Source organism: Quercus suber, unplaced genomic scaffold (genome assembly GCF_002906115.3).
Source record: "Quercus suber isolate HL8 unplaced genomic scaffold, Cork oak 2.0 scaffold_81, whole genome shotgun sequence".
In the NCBI taxonomy this organism is placed as follows: Eukaryota; Viridiplantae; Streptophyta; class Magnoliopsida; order Fagales; family Fagaceae; genus Quercus; species Quercus suber.
Genome location: NW_027069546.1, coordinates 1,197,344 through 1,218,792, shown reverse-complemented (window position 1 = coordinate 1,218,792; position 21,449 = coordinate 1,197,344). Strand labels below are relative to the sequence as shown.

The 21,449-nt window shown below is 33.5% G+C and overlaps 2 protein-coding genes across 2 annotated transcripts in view; one reads left to right on the top strand and one right to left on the bottom strand.

Moving 5' to 3' along the window:
• Positions 1-1,630: 1,630 nt before the first annotated feature.
• On the bottom strand, positions 1,631-2,895 carry LOC111983692 (uncharacterized). Its single transcript, XM_065773844.1, has 2 exons — positions 2,608-2,895; positions 1,631-2,366 (listed from the first exon to the last, which is right to left on the bottom strand). Exons 1-2 carry the CDS (start codon positions 2,802-2,804, stop codon positions 1,943-1,945), a joined length of 621 nt encoding a protein of 206 aa, XP_065629916.1. The 5' UTR covers positions 2,805-2,895; the 3' UTR covers positions 1,631-1,942.
• Positions 2,896-6,864: 3,969 nt separating this feature from the next.
• The window catches only part of LOC112032397 (uncharacterized), a 17,933-nt gene continuing 3,348 nt past the window's right edge, over positions 6,865-21,449 (top strand). The window contains exons 1-4 of the mRNA XM_065773855.1: positions 6,865-8,293; positions 8,892-9,443; positions 12,796-13,097; positions 14,297-14,416. Coding sequence (XP_065629927.1) covers positions 6,865-8,293; positions 8,892-9,443; positions 12,796-13,097; positions 14,297-14,416 — 2,403 coding nt within the window. The remainder of the gene's footprint in view (positions 8,294-8,891; positions 9,444-12,795; positions 13,098-14,296; positions 14,417-21,449) is intronic.

Here is a 21,449-nt window from a genome sequence, read left to right as displayed (position 1 = left end):
CAACCAAAGGGGGATGAAATTAATGACAAGCTTAACTCAATGTTAATGATATATAAATTATAAACCTCTGGTCGACCAGAATAATTTATGTAATTTCAGCGACCCCTCCCTCTTGACTGGTTCACCTACAAAAGCAACTTTCTGTCCACAAGCAGCAGGACCTCATTTGGAGGTTCTTCTCTCCCTCTTTCACATGGATATGGAAAATTACCTAATAAAATAAAAAATGAAAAATTATTTGTCCACAATATTTTTACAAAATTTTCACAACAAATATTAAATGGCAAGTTATTCTTGGTTGGAAAAAATATAATTTCAGAAGGTTCTGAGAAGAAGCTTAAAGATAAAGATGACAGAAGTAGTGTTAAGAAGTCGAAGAAGCTGAAAAATAAATAAAAGAAGAGAAAGGAAAGAAAGCCAAACTGCAGAGTACAGAAGAGAAAGCTAAAGAATAGCAAGGCAGAAGCTACAGTCGTTTAGCACAAGTGACTGAAAAACTACATGTCGTGTAACACTGATTGTACAGTTAGTCTAACAGATAGTTTAGTTTGTTGTTTACTGCTGGTAATCACAGCTATTAGTCCATGTGTCAGTTTCTTATTGGTAGATTAGTAACTAGCTTAGAGTTGGTCCCAGTTCTGGGGACATTTGTAATGTACTATTGTAATTAAGATCAATGAATGAATTCATTCTCACTCAAGATTCATAGCAAAACCAAAAGGACTACCAAAGGATTTTATAATTCCTAAAACAAATAAAAATCAAAGCATTCTATTGCTCAGCACCGAGCTACTTGCAAATTGCAATCTCATACCTCAATGGTATTTTCAATTTCACCGTAAAAGCACACCTCAGAAGGGTATAAATGTGTATTGGATATCTCTAAGTACCAACAGTCGGTAACCGATCATTTCTTTTTCTTTTCTTTTCTTTTTCTTTTTTCTGAAAATATTAAATAAATAGTTCATAATTGGTAAAATCACCAATTTTCCATTGATTGAACATAAGCAGAATAGATGTAACCAGATTAATTAGCTGACTAAAAATTGTTCAGCACCAGCTTGCAATCTAAATTATCTAATACCTCAAGGATATTTTAAAAGTTCAGAACAAAGCACGTCTAACGTTAAACCTTTTTGTTAGATAGTTCTATCTCCAATTTATAATGCATTGAGCCAATATTTCAGGCTATAGTTAATGGAAAATATAATATAATGTCTGGGTTTCTATTTTTTGAGGAAAATTACTAAACTGATAAAGTTGCCTAAGATTTTTTATCATCATCACCCTTGGGAAAATGATCATTTCCATTTGAAATGAAATCATTTCATTGTTTAGATTAAATATTATAAATCTAAAGATACACAGACTATCTATTTTTAAAAAAATTTATACAAGGTAGCATTATCTATATTGTTAGATTCAGAAAATAAGATCTTTAACTGTGAAATTAATTGATTTAGCACCCAAGAAAAAACTGTGGAATTGATTGGAAATGAAAGGACTCCTGTCCGCTAGTTGATTTGACTTGAAGTTCTTGCCACGCTTCCCCTACATAATTTCCAGATTTGCTTGCAGATAAATCACGCTTAGCAAAGAAATCAAACTACATTTGCATTATTCTCAAAACTTAAAAAAGTGATTGTCTACCATTATTTTATATTATTGAGGCTACAACCAAATTTGTAGCCAAACTCTGTCAGTCTTACAAATTAGCATTTGTCTATTTTCAGCATTTTGAAAACCTTGCAAATGCATTAAACAAGACATCTATATATATTTTTCTTTTCATTTGTACACCTTTCAAAACAAAGGAAAACAATTACACTGGTCTGATCAATCTTCTATACCAAAAAACAACCCTCACCATCAAACAACGGCAAGTACTAATTAGTATTTAAAACAACCACAAGACTACAAATTATCCTGTAGTAAGGACTAGTTATGCAAGATACAAATTATCCTGTTCAGGATCTGAGCCATCAGTATCACTATAAGATTGTGGATCCCAAAACTTTGAAGCATGCTCATCTTCACATTTGACAACAGGACAAGTAGCATTGTTGAAGTCCCTAAAGCGGAGACGGCTAAGTCCCTCGCCACAACTACCAGTAACAATACGACATCCATTTACAGCCAGGGCAGTACAACCAGAGCTTGGCTCCTCATCAGAAGAGCAACTTAACGAATTTATTTGTGCACCAGTGTCAGTCTCCCAAACATTAATGAAAAAATCCTCGGGGCCTCCCGTAACTATTTTGTATGGATCCATGTGCACAAATGCCACTGAGCCTGTATGTCCATCCAACTCAGCTATAGGTCCGGGATTCGTCTCCTGGTTTCTTCTAATATCCCAAAGCAGTGCTCTGCAGCATTTTACGTATATATTTGTCAAGCGTTGTTAAAATACACAATTTAGCATAAATAGTAACTCAAAATAATCCAGGGATCAAAAAGAGGAAGAAAAACTATAAAATAATAATAATAATAATAAAATCCAAAGAGAATACTGTCCCAGCGTTTCCTTAGACAGTCCACTTGTACAACTGAGTGAGTTGCGGATTGCTAAAAAATCAATTCAAGCTATGAATTCTAGTTTCATCTTACCTTCCACTAACACCAGTACAGATTAAGGATTTTGAAGGCAACATCTCAAACGAGTGCAACTTTGGCTGATAATTTGCAGCAGTAAGAACTTTTCGCATTGTCCGTAAATCGATTGCAATGACAGAGGAACCAGTAGCCACATAGAGCACAGATTCATGGCACTTCATATTTACTGGTGAGCCAGGAAGAGATGCCATGCCCACACAGCATGATGAACGAACAGAAGATAATGCAGTTGTATCCCAAACCCTCACCTATCAAACTCCACTATTGTTAGATGAAAAACCAATCTCAAAATTTCACACAAGTGTCAAAAAAAAAAAAAAAAAAAAAAAAAAGACAATCCAATTAAAAAAATGAGATGAAGTTCATTGGTCCTCTGTAGCTTGAACAATTGTTTGCTAAGTTTTTTAGTTACTCGTTTCCAAAAGGAAATCAAAGCTTAATTAACTTCTATACCAAGTTACTTGTGGCTGCATTTATAATTATATCCTAGGCACTGATCAACCATCTACTCAAGTATAAAATGGATTCATACAAATCAGGACTGAGAAAACTACATGTGCTATTTTTTTGACAGTAATAGTAATTAGGCCCGGAATTATGATCACTTGTCCATAAAATCCTATATTATGCTTTAAAGCATGGAACATTCTGCATGAATAATAAATGTCAATAAGCCCTAACTCAAATGGCATCTCCTTCTTCTATAAAAACATGGTGGAGGGTGAGGTTGTGAATTTGAGACCATTTGGTGCATGCATAATTTACCAATAAATAAAATGTGCAGGAGTATAAATAGTGACTGGCATATAAGCTTTTGAGGTATCACAATTTTACACGTCATTATTTTTGTAAGGACCAGAGAAACTAGTGGCCCATGCCCACTTAGAATAGTGGCTAGATCAGTTCAACCGTGGCCCGAAACAATGAATTTGTAAGAAAGGGAAACAAGCAACAAGAGGGAGGCTCTGCCCGAGGATGAAAGAAGGAAGAAAAAGAATATGTAATTAGATGGATGAGCTAATTTCTCAATACAAGTTGGCCCAAGGAGGCCACAATTATACAAGAAATGTTACTGTTCACTCTCTTCTCTCAATGTTTTTCTTGTTTTTTTTTCCTATATCTTGATACTTGTGTCTGGATCCTTTTCTCTGTAAACCCTCTTTTTCTTATATACTCCTCCCTCCCTCACATCTCAACCTTCCATCTTTACCTAACAAATCTCCCCTCATGACACTTGTCTCTTTTTACATCTGAAGAAGGTGGTAGAAGGAGTCTGCTTAGCTATAACTTACATTGTTCAGGTCACTTCCTCATCAATACAGCTGATAAAGCTGTTGCCCACCATTTAATGTGTAGGCAACAAGTTACTCAAAATTGGAAACTTCCCCTATGATCACTGATTCTCTTTCTTCAGATCCTTCTTCCCACTTGGAGCGCCTCAAAGTCCTTTGACTCACCCCTTCCTCTCCTCGGGCAACCTTCCTCCTCGGGCCCGGGGCATCCCCACACCAATACTGCAACTCTTCAACTTCATCATCGGTCCTCGAGCACCCACAATTTTAATATGTATATTTAATTGAATTTAAATTCTATCCTATATTTAAACTTTTCATTCAAATATTGACATATCATTTTTTCTTTAAATGTTAGAATATATAGTTTCATATACAAACACAATCATAATAAATATGTAATGCTAAAATATATGGTTCCATATTTAAACAAAATAATATTAAATACCTTTTAATAATTCTCATAATTATCGAATTACATATTTAAACAAAATAATAACAAATACCTATTAATAATTATCATAATTATCAAATTAAATTANAGCCGAGTAAGATATTCTAAGGAAGTTTCTCGCTGGATCTTAGGCATATTTTAGATAAATTTGATAGAGAAAAGTCTAAAAGAATGTTGTTTTATTAAAATTTGCACTAGTCTTCAAACTCTCTTTGAATAATTCGGATTCATCCAATGCTAATGGTCTTAGAATTTGATCTATTCCTTTGCATCGCAAAAATAATAATATTAATACTAAGAGCTGGCCCCTCCAAATGAAACTGACTGGCCCTCATGAGTCATTTTTTCATTCAAATTTGTTTAACAATTTTGACCTTTTGTTAGTCTTTCTCCATCTCTCCTCCCCCAACACATCATCACACAACCCAACTTTTATAAGTTTCTATTGGGCTGTAGCTTCCTATATCTAGAAGCTTCACCTTTTCAATTTGCATTTTCCAATTTTCTTCTTTGCAGCCACCTACCTTATCTAGAAGCTTCACCTTATCACTCAGTGTCAGTGAAAGTTATCATAGTCTCACACTAACTCTCTTTAATCTCTCTATTCCATTTCTTCTTCTCCTTTTTCATTTCTATTTTTCCTCAATTTCTATTCATTTCTATCTAACTTGAATATCTATTGATTTATTTTATGGTTGATGATTTCTTTTTCTTCCTTTTATATATTAATCCAATTGATAGTCTATATTCATTATTTGTATCTAGGGTTTCATACTAATTAACGTACTCAAACAACTGTTTTAGGTAAGATTTGGTATGACAAACACATCTAGTGCTAGATTAGATGCATAAATCTTCAGTCCAATCTATGGTACCACTAATCTTATTTGAAAAATCTCATAAACATCCCAAAACTAACAAATTTGTCTTTGTGCTTGACATTTGGGGAAGCAAACGTTGAAATTGATGTTTAAAAATTCATTAGTGCAGTAATGAATGGGTCACACACACACACACACACACACACATATATATTGTGAATCAATATTATTTATTGGCGGTAATTGTATTTATTTAGCTTTAGTTCCTTGCACTAGAAATATGTGAACCATACTGATATCCCACCCCAGTGTCCTCTTTCTTTCAATGGTACATAACACTTTTTTCTTTCTCTTTTCACCCCCCCTGGTTGATGCTGCTGAAAAGGATAGTCATCTGTTGCCCTCTGGCTTTAAGTGAAAAAATATTAGGATATACAAAGTCAAATTAATACCATTTTATTAATATTTAAATATATAAAATATCTCCTTTTTCTTTTTGGTGAATAAAAAAAAATCTCAATGTAGACAAATTAATATATAAAAATATCTCAATATTGTCAAATTAATACCATTTTATTAATATTTAAATATATAAAAATACCTCAATCTAGTATCAGACAGCCACTTAATAGTTATCCTTCAGTTAGATAATGTAGTTCCAGACAGCGACTGGACTATTGGAAAATGAAAAGAGTGAAGAGATTAGAAATGGAAGGATTAGAAAGTGGAATTCCTACTACTCTGTCGTGTGTACTGGACAGAGACATGTCGGCTAGGGTAATGGATTCCATATCAATGGTCAAAAAAGAAAAAGGAAGATTAGTCCAAATTGGGAAGGATCTACGGAGCTTCTTTTTTGTGTTGAGTTCTTGACAATGTCTACAGTGTTCAAGCTTATAATGGTGATGGTTTGGAGGATGACTGTTAGATATATTATATTACAAGTGGCCCAAATTAATTGTTGGCCTATTTACTTGCATGTAGAATAAGCAATTTAACTTTATATATTGAGTTCATTGTGACAATTCTTCTTTTATCTCATACACACACACAAAAAGTTCATTATAACAAAATTGCTTAATAAACAGATGTAGCCGTTATGAGCTTTCACACTATAGGCTATTAGGCTAAACCATGATAGCCTTTGTGTGCTTGTGGATTCTGTGTCTTTAATGCTTTCGTGTGCCATTCAATTATCACATACAAGCACACAACAACTTGAACATCAGTGTCACTCTCCAGGAGAAGGCGAAGCTGCAACGGAATTTCGTAGGGATTAAAAAGAAGAGGCTAGAAAGTTTCCTGTGGATTCTTTCTGCCTCGCATGAAGACTTCTGTTCATTTTCGTTGCATATAAGATTTGGAATTACTGTACTAATCGAAGACTTTTGAGCACACTTATCCCAACCAAATACCAACTGCAGCCAAGATTGGTCTAAAAGCTCCTGTTGTAGCTGGGGATTGAAAGCAAGTCTTAGTCAAATGAGACGATTGGAATTCATCCATAATTTGAGTCAAATGAGACGATTGGAATTCATCCATAATTTGATTTCATAGTTGTTAATTAGTTATGTCTATCTTATGATAGAGATATTACAAAGTATGACAACTTTAAGGAGTTTCTGAATCTTGCAATCTCTTTAAAGCATCCTTCTTTCTATCAAACTGGAACATTGCTCCTTCCATGGAATCAAACGTTAGAAATCCTCCACCTTTGAGTTCCTCAATGGAATCAAAAATGACCAATTCCACCAAATCTGAGCCAAGTAGCCCAATTAGAAAAGACAAATTTCGACAATTTACACGCTCTATATCTTCATTCTTACCATCAAAAAAGTCTCGTTCTGGCAGTTCAGCATCTAATAAGAAAACGCTTTCACTATTCTCAACTTCCATATCATCAATCTTCCCACCAAACAAGTCTCCGACTAGTGGTTCGTCAGCTACTAAGACGCGGCGATTCTCTCTTTCCATATGGTCAATCTTCCGACCATCTAAGTCTGAATATGGGAGTTCAAAATCTAATGAAACACTTTCTCAAGTCTCTTATTCCATACAATCAATTTTCCCACCAAACAAGTCTGAAACAAACAGTTCATTCAGCGCTCATAAAAATTCTTATTCTCGTTCAATACAATCTTATTTCCCTGCATATAAATCGAGTTCTGAAATAAGTTCTACCAAGTCAAAGTCTCTCACAAGTAAGGAATCCTCTTTTTCATACGAAGTCTCACCCGCTATTGCCACCAACACAAGACCTCCAACGCCACCGCTTCCACCACTTTCTAAAGACTCATATTCCATTTTTTCAATCTTCCCACCAGAAAGGTCGGTAGCAAATTCTCTAGACACTGATGGAGCAAATTCTTATTCACAATCTCATTTCCATATATACAAATCAAATTCCCAAACAAGGACAGGGACGTCATACTCTCAGGCAAGTGAGGAGTCTTCTTTTTCATACGAAATCCCACCCATCACCACAATTACTGCTGCTGCCACCATCAACATATCACCTCCAAGGCCACCAGTTACACCACTAGCACCTCTTCCTCCTCCTTCTCCCCTTCTACAATTCTCTTATTCTAATTCAATAAAATCTTCTGTCCGTGTAAATATATCGAATTCTCAGACAAGTGAAGAGTCTTTCTCATGTGACCTCACAGCTGCTACCACCTCCGAGACAAGTGATGAGTCTTTCTCATATGATTCAACAGCTACTACCTCCACCACTGGCACAGCATCTTCAATGTCACCACCAAAATTATTTTATTCCCCGCTGTCAATTTTCTCACCAAACTTGTCGGTAGCAAATAGTTTGCATACCATTCATGGGAATTTCCCTTCAAATGTATTGAATCCTCATATAAGGTCCCGGAAGTCAAACATTTGGAGAAGCAACAAAGACTCTTCTTTTTCATTTGAATACTCAGCCTCCACACTACCGCCACCACCAATGGATTGGTATATTTCGGTCCCATGGCCTGAGAGTTGTGCTTCTGCTTCAACCCATGATCAGTCTTCAACCAAGAGAAATAAAACAAGGAAAACAGAATTTATCCGTATGCCTACTTTGGTCCAAAAAGCGCTAGATTCTACTCCTAAGTCAATGCGTGAGTCTTCTTCAGCACAATCACCTCAATTTAATTCTTAATTTCTACTAAAGTAATGCCACACAATATTTTTCACATTTATTGAGTTAATACATTATTGATTCTTACAATAAGAAGCATAACTACTTCAAAATTCTCAACATGTTCTTGTTCGGTACGTGTGTTTGTGCTACACATAGCGTGAAAACTTCTACATGTGTGTTTTCATTATGTTGAGAGAATATAAATTTTTTTTATTAAACAATTCCTTTAATTTCACATATATTTTTAAAGATTTTGATCATTGTAATTTATTATGAAAACTTATATATAAAAATGAAATATTCCTATAAATAAATAAAATTATAGGATAGAAGTGTCGAGTCCTATTCTTGATCTTGTTTCATGGTGTTCGTGCTTTCATACTTCTTACATAGCCTACCGTCGATGTTATTTTATTATTTATCGTTATTATGGTAGTTGTGAAATATGTTGAAAGTAGGAACGCTAGACTTATTGATTTACAATTAATTGAAAGTTGAAACTAGAGATTAGTTAATTTTCCAACTCCATCAATTGAACGTCAACCTAAGATGATTATTTTCTGTTCAACCTGTAGATGACAATAATTTTCAACCTGGAGAAAGCTCAGATCTCACAACGCACCCCAACATGGCCCTCATGCAATCCCAGTCGTCAATGGAGCTCTTGAACCAGGAAACCATGCAACACCACCTCCAAACCCTAATCGAGGGGGCTCACGAGAATTGGACCTATGCCATCTTATGGGAGCCATTGTACGACTACTCTGGCTCATTGATTTTGGGTTGGAGCAATGGATACTACAGGGGAAACAACAACTCCAATGGCAAAGCCAAAACGACAACAGTAGTGGTGGAACAAGAGCTCCGGAAGAAGGCACTTGGCAAGCTTTATTCTGTGATCTGTGGCGGGTCTGACATGTCCAATGGCGACGAGGAGATTGTTTTAGAAGATGATGTCCCTAACATCGAGTGGTTCTTCAATTCGTCAATGTTTTATTCCTCCATCGTCAGAGGAGGTGACCTCCCAAGCCATGCCTTCTTCAATTCAAGCCCCATTAAAAAAAAAAAAAAAAAAAAAAAAAAAACAATGCAAAACGTGGATGCCACTTTCAACTTAAACCAAACAGGTACTATATGAAGTTTAAAAATTAACGTGAAAATGAATGTAATTAATAGACTTCAACCTCATAAATGAATATGTGAATTGTTTTTTTGTGATAAGCAACACAAGTTTGTAAACCCAATGTAGTCAAACTTGTAGCTGATTATCTTAAATCCTTAAATTTAGCAAATTAGTCTGGTTGTTTTCCTTTTAGAAGAAGCACTTCTTGTTGCTTTTGGTTAGGAAATTTCTCATGATCAAATACATTTAAACAATAGCCACCCTTAATCTTAGTATCCACTGCCCACCGCAAGAAGATGCTAAAGTGAGAAAATACAACAAACTTCCCTCTCATTTAGCGGATCTTATGGTGATCCCAAAATATCTATAAAATAGAGGGGGAGCTGGAAACAAAAACCTATAGACCCGAAGTGGTTTAGCTAAATAGATACAGAAAAATACTTTAAAATCGGGAATCACCCTTAACCCAAAACCAAGTTCCAGCAAAAAAATACTTTTACAATAGGGTATCACCCTTAACCCAGAACCTAGTTCCAAGCAATCCCATCAGTTATTGAGTGTATAAAACAGAGATTACCCTTTCTTCTTCATTACACCAACCATTATAATCCCCCATTGAGATATTAACATCGTGATTCGCTTTAATTTTGTGAGATTGCAGTAGTGTTTCTTCTCTTTTGTAGGGTTGTGTCAAGAAGTGCGAAGACGCAACGCCAGCCTTCACCAACTGTGCATATGATAGTGACGTATTTGATACGTACACAATTTTTGGGATGGAGAAAAGGAAGATTTAGAAAAAAAAATAGAATTTTAGTTACTTCTAAAGAACCACTTGGTTCGTACAGAATACGAACCAAAAATTAAAAAAGGGACAAGTTTGGATTTTACTAAGAAAATCCTAATCTCTAAGTACCATGTGTTTGTTGAAGGTATATGTTGTTCTTAATTTTACTGAGGCAAAGGAGTGTAAGTTTAGCAGTTTGAGGAATCATAATTCTCCTAAAAAGAATTTTTCAACTCTTGCGGTTCAAGAAGTAATTGAGGAGGCATTGAAATGTAATACAAAAAATGGTTGTTAAAGCGAAACCAAAGGATGTTAGTTGTATTGTTGGAGAGTCATCAGTTAGGAGAACTTTATCTCCCTTATTTTAATGGACAGAGCTATATATGGACTAGGGGGGCAATAGTGTGCCAATTTTTTTTTTTTTATTTTAAATATTAGTATATTAATAGGTACTAATTTTAGTAATTTTGTTCAATAAAACTATACTATGCCCCTCTTAACAATGTCATCAATTCTTTTAAGAGTAATGTTATAACTACAAACTTTATTACAACACTTTTAAAAACTATTGAGGTAAAAAATTCTTATTGGTTCGCATACTTACATCACTTTTTAGTTACCAGTAACCACTCACCCTATTAGCAATTTGTAAAAAATTTGTAATTTTAGCATTTTCAACCTTTTAAAGGCCATAAAAAATTAATAGATTAAATCTAAAACAAAATATACAAGTCTAAAAAAATTAGCCCAACAAAAAAATTACCAATAATAAAGCTAAAAAAATTAAACCCAATCAACCTATTTTACCCAAAACAAATTGCTTGGCCCTTTAAAAATTTTTAAACAAAAATCCTTAGTGGTAAAGCAATAGAATCAAAGGCCGGAGTCACCGTACATAGCGAGCAGTAGAGCTGCCCCCCCTAACTCCAAGTCTTGGCTCTATCCCTGCTCCTTTCATACTAGTGGGTCATGAATTGGTTATATAATATGGAATATCAGGGGGTTCAGTTGCCCCCTGAAGTAGAAGGAGGTTAAGGAAAAGGTGAAGAAGCTAAATGTCAATTTAGTATGCTTGGTTGAATCAAGAGTAAGGGAGGAGAAAATTGGAGAGATTATGAACTCTTTTTTACCCAGATGGAATTTTTTTTTATTTTATTTTTTATTTTTTATTTTTTATTTTTTATTGTCTCTCAATATGGTTTAGGAAGAATTTGGGTTATTTGGAGTGAGGACATGTTTTCTGTACAAATTTGCCAAAAAATTCCTCAAGCCACACACTAAAATTTTTTTTAGGGATACTCTTCCTTTATATATGGACTAATGAGGATGTTGAGAGGAAAGTTTTGTGGACAATATATTTCAATTTTGCAGGCAAGTGAGGGGTTTTCCTTGGATTTTGGCTGGATATTTTAATGTGATTAGAAGTGCAAATGAAGAGTTTGGTGATTTGACTATTGGTTGTTATGAAAATGAGTTTAATTCATGTTTGGATAAGTTGGATGTGTGGGATCATGCTATTTTGAGGTGTTTCTATTTATGGAGTAACAGACAATCAGAGGAAGAATTTGTTGCTAAGAAACTTGATAGAGCTTTGATTAACAAAGAATGGGGTTCTTGCTTTGGACATAGTGTAGCTAAGTTTCTTACTCCAGGCATTTCAGATCATTCAACTATTTTGGTTTCCATGGGTGGTAGTAAATACTATGGTCTTGATGTAGGAAAAAATCTACAATTTAATTTTTGTAATTATTTAATTTTGGTATTTTTATATAGAAAACATTATTTTAGGTTTAGTTGATTTATTTCCTTGTTTTTAGGTGTTTTTAATGCTTTTTAGGTCAAATTTGGTTCCTATAATGGTTAGGTATTAATTAGGACTTATATTAGAATATATTTTCTTGTCTGTCAAGTTTTATGGAGCTCTTAAATAGTCCTCCCAATCTGTAAATGATTTCAGTATTATTGATATTAATAAAAATTCAAACTTTTGTCTATTGTTTCTCTAGTGGATTTCGGAACCCTTTCTCCTTGTGGATTCAAGGACCCCTTGTGGATTCGATGTTATTTTCAAAAGGAAATGTGTTTTGTTTCTTGTTTTCTAAAAGTAGATGTGTTTTGCTTCTTAATGCTTTGGCATCCGTCATCAGTTGATATTAGAGCCTTGACTTATCTTGGTCTGGAGGCTAACGATGGCATCGTTGGAGTATGGAAACAATAGGGATAACTGCCGAGAGACATAACTCATAGGCAACCTATTGGTAAGCAAATTTTATATAGGCCTTATAAGAGAATTGCAAATTTTAATGGTTATTTTTATAAAGAAGATTTTTCTTGATTGGTTACTTAATCTAGAGGATTTATTTGATTTTAGAATATTTATTATGAGAGAAAAGTTGGACTTGCTTTGTATAAACTTAGTGAATATGCCTTACATTGGTAGGAACGAGTACAATCTAATAGCCTTACATTGCTATCAAATATATATATATATTTTTTTATTGTGATGAAATTTTGTCATATACAAAACAAGATTATTATTGGCCAAAACTTTCATACTTGAATTTTTTTAAAGAGCCATATATTCCACCATTAAAGGATGAATTGTATGTTGAAGAAAATATTGTTCTTGAAGATTATGTAGAAGTCAAAGAACAAAATATAGAGATTTTTGAGGAAATTAATGAAGGCCTTGTTAGGGAAGATCTTAAAATCAAGATTATTGTGGAAGAGAATAATGAAGATCCTATTACAGAGAAAGATCTTGAAGTCAAGATAGTAGAGATCATTGAGGAAGAAATTGAAAGGGAAAGTTTCAAGGATCTCAATGAAATCAAATCATATGATTGTCAATCTCAAGATCCTTTTATTTTGGTGGTAAGCGATACACCGAAGTTTATTTATTTTATTGGGGTTGATAGATTTGATTCTATTGTTAGTTCTTATTTGGTAAATCTCTACAATTACATGAAGACCAAGAAAAAGAAATTCAAGTTGATTTGTTTATTCCATTAATAAGTTGCAAGTATGAAAAGAAGATTAAGGGGCTCAAGCATTCAAAGTATTTGTTTATTTTGAGCGAAAAATTTCAGATTTCAAAGATGAACTTGAGGCCGAGTTTGTTTCAAGTTGATGGGTCTGATGTAGGACAAAATCTACAATTTAATTTCTGTAATTATTTAATTTTGGTATTTTTATGTAAAAAAACGTTATTTTAGGCTTAATTGATTTATTTCCTTGTTTATAGATGCTTTTAATGCTTTTAGGTCAAATTTGGTTTCTATAATGGTTAGGTATTAATTAGAACTTATTTTAGAATATATTTTCTTGTTTGTCAAGTTTTATAGAGCCTTGAAATAGGTTTCCAAGTCTATAAACGTTTGTTTAGTATTATTGATATTAATAAAAATTTAGATTTTTGTCTATTGTTTTTTTGGTGGATTCCAGAACCCTTTCTCCTTGTAGATTCAAGGAACCCTCATGGATTCGAGGTTATTTTCAGATGGAAATGTGTTTTGTTTTTTGTTTTATAAAAATAGACGTATTTTACTTTTTGATACTTCTACATCTCGCATTAGGTCCCAAACCTTTTAATTTTTTTTAACTATTGGTGTGACCATAAAGATTTTATCAGTTGGGTTGAGAAAGCTTGGGATATTGAAGTAAGTGGTACTCCTATGTTCAAACTATACCAAAAGTTAAAGGCAACTAAGGTAAAGCTTAAAACAGTAAATAAAGATTCATTTGGGGGCAACACTCAAAGGGTTAAGATGGCAAGAGGAAAGCTTGAGAACTTTCAAAGGAAAATGTAGCAATCTAGCAGTTGCTTGTGATTTAAAATGGTAGAGGATGAATTACTCTATGAGTACATTTCAATCAGTAGTGCAGAGGAGGCTTTTTTCAAGCAAAAATTTAGGACTAAATAGCTTAACTTGGGGGATAATAATTCTTCCTATTTTCACTACCTTTTTAAACTAGGCAAGAAAGAAATGCCATTAAATGCTTGCTCGATGATGCTGGAAGTCTAGTAGAAAGAAGTTGACCAGATTAAGAATCTTGTGATTGATTTTTATCAGAAGCTATTGGGATCCTCAAATGATGTGGATGAAGCTGCCATGATTCAAACATTCTCTTCTTTATTCCAAGATCAGATTCCTGAGGATATGAAGTCATTCATGCAGAGAGTGGTCACAGAGGTTGAGATAAAACAAGTTTTATTCTCCGTGGGAAGAGAGAGAGCAACTAGACCAGTGGCTTCATTATGGAATTTTTTAAGCATGCATGGCACATTATAAATTAAATTTTGTTGTAGCCATTGCATCTTTCTTCAGATCAAGGAAGCTTCTTACTAAGGTAAATTATACACTTATAACTCTAGCACCAAAGATCTCAAATCCATCAATAGTAGATGATTTCAGACCTATTGCTTGCAGCAATGTGGTGTACAAATGCATCACCAAAGTCCTTGCCAACAGGCTTCAAGCTTGCTTAAATTTTTTGTAAACTCTAATCAGACAGCTTTCACTAAAGGTAGAAATATCTTTAAAAATGTACTTCTTGCCCATGAATTAGTTAAAGGCTATCACAAAAGTTCTATTCTAGGTACATGTGCTATTAAAGAAGACCTAAGGAAAGCTTATAACTCTATAAATTGGAATTTTATTATTATGTGCTTCATAATTACTGGTTGTCCAGTGAAGTTTGTAATGTGGATAAGGGAATGCATAAACAATCCAAGGTTTTCTATATCCTAAAATCAAAGCATGGTTGGCTACTTCAAAGGAGGTAAAGGAATCAAGCAAGGTGATCCTATTTCTCCATATCTCTTTGTTATTGCCATGGAGGCTGTTAGGGTCATATTTTTTGTATTTGGCCAATCCTTTGACGAAATGTACTTTATTTGTAATTGGGTACATCTAAGATGGGTTTAGTACTTCAAGAAACATGTTGTTCAAGTCAAGTATTAAAAACATGAAGATTGATCTAAGAAACAAGTAAAGAAAAGCTGATCATTAATCCTTGACAGATAGTTACTATTGAGACTTAATTCGAAACTCAATAGATAGCTCAACAGATGCTCAATCTATCGAGAACTATGATTTTCAATTTTCCAGATATGAATTTTGGCCCAGGCTTTTGGATTTGTTTAGGGTTTCTTTTTTCACAACCCTAGACATATATAAGGCTTATTTTAAAAGCCATCACATACGGATACACAGGTCAAGAGACTTATTTTCTCTGTGAGAAGCTACTGCGTTTGTACGCCATAGGGTTTTGTAACTAAGTGCTATCAAATCTTTATTGTTGATGAATTGAAAATATTTGCAACCAACAATATCTGTTCAAGTTGCTGGATTTAGTCACATACTGGATCCGTGCAAAGAGTTAGTCACAAATTGGATGTTTGTGTATCAAAGGAAAGAAGGCTACTACAAGATCAAGTCCAATTGGGTATTAGAGCGAAGGTTCAACTGTAGGTTTGTATTTTGGGATAGGCCAGGGTAGTTGGTAAGATTCCTTATACTTGTAACCGCTTAATTGTTGATTAGTGGATTCCTGGGAGTGGTGACCTAAAATCACTCGGTGGGGTTTTTTGCCTTGCAAGGTTTTCCCCATTTGTCAATAAATCATCAGCTCAAATTTATTTTCCGCTGCATTTAGGGTGCGTTTGTTTTGGTGGAGAATAGAATTGGGAAATTATTTTACACCATCATGCATGTTTAGGGACACATGCAAATAAGGTCAAACTAAATTTTATTTTCCCTTGACTGTAAAATACCCCTAGTTGACCTGTAAAATCTTTTACACAATTATTTTACCTTCACTCTATTTCCAAGCTACACACCTAAAGAGAGAGAGTAAGAGAGAGCTCAAGCAAAGCCGACACTCCACCTGAAGACAACCAAAGCACATCCTCGCCGGTCAAATTGTCGTGCTCGTCCCCTCCACACAACGGTGAGTGCTCTGTTCCTCTTCCTTCCTTTCTTTTCTTCCTCAAACCCATCTTGTGAAAACCCATCCTCGTCGTCATCCCCTCCATCTTGCATAGTGCCTAACTCCAACCAAGCAAGACCAGATCGAGCAATGCCTAAACCGGATCTACCCACTACAGCTACTCACACTGATTTGAGCATCCCATGACACCCATCCCTTAAATTTCCAAAAACCCATTCCTCAAACCCACCACTCCCTATCCCTATATCAGATCCAAGATATATATATATATATATATATATATTACAGTAAGGAAAAACTTTATTGTTGATGAAGTGAAGAACTTTACTGTTGTTGATGAATTAATACTTCATTGTTGATGAAGTGAAGAACTTTACAACCAACAACATCTGTTCAAGCTGCTGGAGTTAGTCACGTACTGGGATCAGTGCAAAGGGTTAGTAAGAAATTGGAGGTTTGTGCATCAAAGGAAAGAAGGCTACTACAAGATCAAGTCCAATTGGGTATCAAAGTGAAGGTTTAACTATAGGTTGGTATTTTGGGATAAGTCAGGGTAGTTGGTAAGATTCCTTATACTTATAACCGTTTGATTGTTGATTAGTGGATTCTTTGAAGTGATGACCTTAAAATCACCTGGGGGAATTTTTGCCTTGCGAGGTTTTACCCATTGTCAACAAATTACCGTGTCAAATTTATTTTCCACTTCATCTAATTTCTTTAGTAATTTGTTGGTGCCTCCACGATTTGCATGCAATTAAACCTAATTAATCAACTTGGGTAATTGAATTAATTAATCGGGGTCAAGGTATCTTAACCCAATAGAGGCTTTCATAAGGATCATGCAAAGAAAGATTCAAGAACTTCCATCCTTACTACAAAGCCTTGAAGATTACCCACTTGAGTTTTGCTGATGTCCTCCTCATATTTATTGTTGCTGATCTTCCCACAATAAAACTAGTAAATGAGGGCCTTGAAGAATTTAAAGTAGTCTTGTCACCTTCAATTCTAAGAGTAAAATGTTTTTTTGAGTTGTATCTCTCTTTATTATAAATTTAAATTATATGTGTGTGAGTGTGTGTTTGATACTGATTGTGTGCATTATTATTATTACTGTTGGGTTATAGATTGACCCAACTAATTAATTCAATTTCCTAAGCTGATTAATTATTCAAATTATATGCAATAACATGAAGGCACAAACAAATCACCAAATAATCTAGTGTGCAGCGGAAAGTAAATTTGACACAGTAATTTGTTGGCTAATAAAAAAAAAACATTCACAAGACAAAAACCATACTGGGTGATTTTCAGGTCATCACTACCAAGAATCACTAATCAAAATCAATAGATTACAAGTACAAGGAATCTTACCCCAAACCTAACCTATTCCAAAGTACAAGGAATCTAATCCCCAATTGGTCTTGATTTTGAAGAAACTTCTTCCCTTTGTATGGATCCTAATACATGACTAACTCCCAGTAACTTGAAGCTTGTTGTTGGATGCAAAGTTCTTCAATATATTTGAAAAGAGGGAATCACTTGGTCACAAAACCCTAAGTCGCATAAGAACGCAGTATCTTCCCAATAAGTGTATAAATTATCTATGTGAGTCTTTGTGTGTGATGACGGCTATAAAAATAATCATTTTATATCATCTAGTAGTTTAGAGAATGAAACCCTAGATCGCCAAGTCGTCATGGACTGAAAATCAGATCTGAAGTATCTGGATGTGTGAAGCTCGATAAATCATTCATTAAGTCTTAATAGCAGCTTGTATCGAGCTTGTGTCAAGGTTCGCAATTTTCAGCTTTTTACACTTGTTTCTTTGTGTAGTCTTCATGTCTTCAATAACACCACTTCCTGTTTGTAAAACTTACTTCATGATATTCTAAAATCCACTTAGAACTACCCAAATACAAGTAAAGTGCATTTTATTAAAGGATATGCCAACTACTGAAAAATATGACGCTAAAAATTATGTTAAAATGTTATTTATGTGAATTGTGATGTGCGTGAATGTATGCCTAAACAGTATATATAAAATATAATATACTTTATATAATTTAATAATTAGGAATTACAGAGGGTTTGTTACATATGTGTGTATTATTATCGTGTTATAATAACTTTTTGTTATTTAGTGATTCATGGATAAAAATAGTAAAGATAGTGTTTGTTCAAGCATTTGATTGGTTAAGTAAAAACTTGATATATTATTTATATATAGATAAGTGTGGCTGTGTGGGTCAATTTAACTTTTTTCCTTTATTTTAAAATATTTTTATAAATTTAATGACAAATAGATAATGACAATTTCATAAAATAAAAAATTTATACAAACTTAGCAAAATAGAATGGTCACCAGCTCACATTGACAATAAATAATAACAACTGCTAATGAATTATTTTATAATGATTTTAAAATATGAAACTCATAAAAGGAGAAATTTTATGAATATTTTTTTGTGTCGATAACTTGATACACTCAAGTTCTCTTCTTATAAAATTTTGTTTAATTTGAGTTTCTTAATGACTGTCTAAAAAATGTTTCTAAAGCCGCCCTGTTCTTAACCGATCATTTACAAACCTACACGTGCAAAAGAAAATTATTCAATTGAGAATTTTATTATAAACGCCATGATTGGGAATTTTATAATCCAATTGGTGGAATAAAAAAATCCAATTGGGAATCAAAAATAAAAATGAAAGAAAAGTCCTTCGATCTCCATCTATGTTCGCTCCAAGCAAATAATTATGTATAATTAATTGCATGTCACGTCAACCCCGTGTGAAACAACTTCATATTCAACATGAAATAGAAAATAGGAATGGAACGAACGATTGAGACCCTGGTTATAATATGGTTAAAGGAATATATATATATATATATAGAACCCTAAATATAATTGTTTCACCTTAAATAGGTAATTTTTTATTATAAAGAAACTGCCTAAGTAATTGTTAATGCATAATACAGGACTACAAATCGAACTGAATTGTAATTAAAAAGTAAAAGCAACTAGCTGAAGGCAGGATGCTTTCTCATTTCAAAATTAATTGCTTACTCCTTTTCTAGTTGCTTTGATTTAATTATTATTTTTAAAAAGATTTACATTTAGGGTTGTGCATGGATCAAGTGAAAAGAGAGTTTTTCCCGCCAACCTAATTAAACTATCTTTTTCAATAAATTATTAAAATTCATATAATATATATAATAATATTCTAAATTCTTTACGAATAATTCTCACAATATCTATAAAAATATTGCTATAATATTTCAAGTAAGTGTAATGAAACAAACTTATTATATATATATATATATATATATATTATAGTAAACTAGGGTTTTTTGAACCTTTTAGAGGCTTTTGGATGTTCCTAATTATCTTGGAAATCCCAACCTAAAGATTGAAGATTTGGGGCCCTAAATATGAAAATAACAGGTTCTAGGAGGCTACATGCACAGTCTTGTGAGTGTGCGTAAACAACCCTGAAAGGGCATATGCGCGCAAAATTCTTATTTTGACTACACTGATGATCTAACTTCAAACAGTCATATTTCACTCATCTCAATCCAAATCAAGAAAATATGTGTTCAAATTGAAGCCAAAATGTCTAATTTCCAATGCAAAAGTCCTCTTTCAAAACTTCTTTGTAATTAAAAAGTTATGGTCAAAATATTGAATAAATGTTATTTTTCAACATCTGTTTTCAAAGCATCTGAGAATTTTTGAGTTGTGACTACCTTTCAAATATTGAGAATACATTAATTACCCTTGGTTGGCGTATGTTAAACTCATCATTGAGGCCAAAGACTAAAGGTTATTAACGGTAATAAAATGGGGTGTCTACAACAATCGTTCGAAATGTTTATAGATTCAAAGTGTAAAATTTTTACAAATTAAAAGGTGGAAGCTAATAGTACATTTTATGTTAGAACTTCATTTCATCTCCTTTGTGTGTTTTTGTTTCTAAACAAAAAACAAAAAAACAAAAACAAAAAAAAACAAAAACAAAAAAACAAAAAACAAAAAATAAAACAATAAAACAATAAAAAACAATAAAAAAACAAAACAAAACAAAAATTGTAATTACTATTAGTCCTTTTTTATTTTTTTAAAGACATGAACCTTTTAAAATCAGCTTTATAAAAGTTAGTTTATTTATTTGGTATCAAATGTAATTTTTAAACTAATTTTATTTTTAAAATATTTATTCCTTTCCAAATTTTTTCTTTTTTTTCTTTTTTAGAAAATAATTATGTGCAATATCTGAAAGAGATAATTATGTGTTTTTGATAATTTATACTTCCAAGCATTAGAATTTCCCAGAATTGGCCTTCATGATTGTGGTAGTTAAAAACAAGCATTGTACTGATTTACAGTGATTGAGTAGATGATTTGCGCAATTAATTTATACAAACTATAGGGTAAAACTTCCACAATGAGAGATCTAAACAACTAATTAAAAAGTAATGAGAAACAAGAAAACAATTCACAGATATATAGATTGTTTTCCTGTGGTACAAAGGATTGGGCTGAAAACTAAAAGCTCTTAAATCTATTCAACTACTACAAGGTTCTCTCTTGTTCTTCCTTAAACTCTCTTTCCTTCAATCTTCTTGAACCCCCTTTCTGTTGCACCATCCTGCCCTTTTATAGGCATTTTTCCTTCCCATATCTCCCTAGCTAGTCTACTTCTAGTTAGATTTTCGAGATACTTGTCATATCACCCCTCTGTTCTGCCCTACCCCCTTTTCATCATGAGATAGAACTTTTGGGGGGGTGTCTGCACTGTTCAGACTGACCTATATGCATTTAATGTGAAAGAGATTAGATGAAGTAGCTCTCATTAATGCGAAGGTGATTGCCTCTGTAATTATTATCCTTCCAAGGTGTTTCTCAAGGTGAATCTCAGCGAGGTGGCACCTTGAATTAGAGAGGGAATTAGTTGCCCATGGTCCCCTTCATATCTGTCTAGGGACCATCCATGCATGTTATCTCATATAAGAGAGAGTTTCAGCATTGGTGGCTGACTTGGATCTCCACGAGATCCACTCTAGGGAGTTATCCTTTATTTTTCAGGCGCTCTCATTTTTACCTGCATTTTTGGCCTAGCCCATCTCTTAAAGTATGACCTTCTGGCCCTTGGACTTAAGCTCAAAATCCCCCCCCCCCCCCACCCCCACACAAATGATTTTTGAATATCTTTAGAATTGTATATATCGCATTTTAAGCAACATTATACTTGAATATATATATATATATATATATA

Coding starts and splice junctions, on each gene's coding strand:
- LOC111983692 (XM_065773844.1), bottom strand. CDS start 2,804: ATGGCATCTCTTCCTGGCTCACCAGTAAATATGAAGTGCCATGAATCT. Junction 2,367..2,607: donor TGTACTGGTGTTAGTGGAAG/GTAAGATGAAAC, acceptor AAAATGCTGCAG/AGCACTGCTTTGGGATATTA.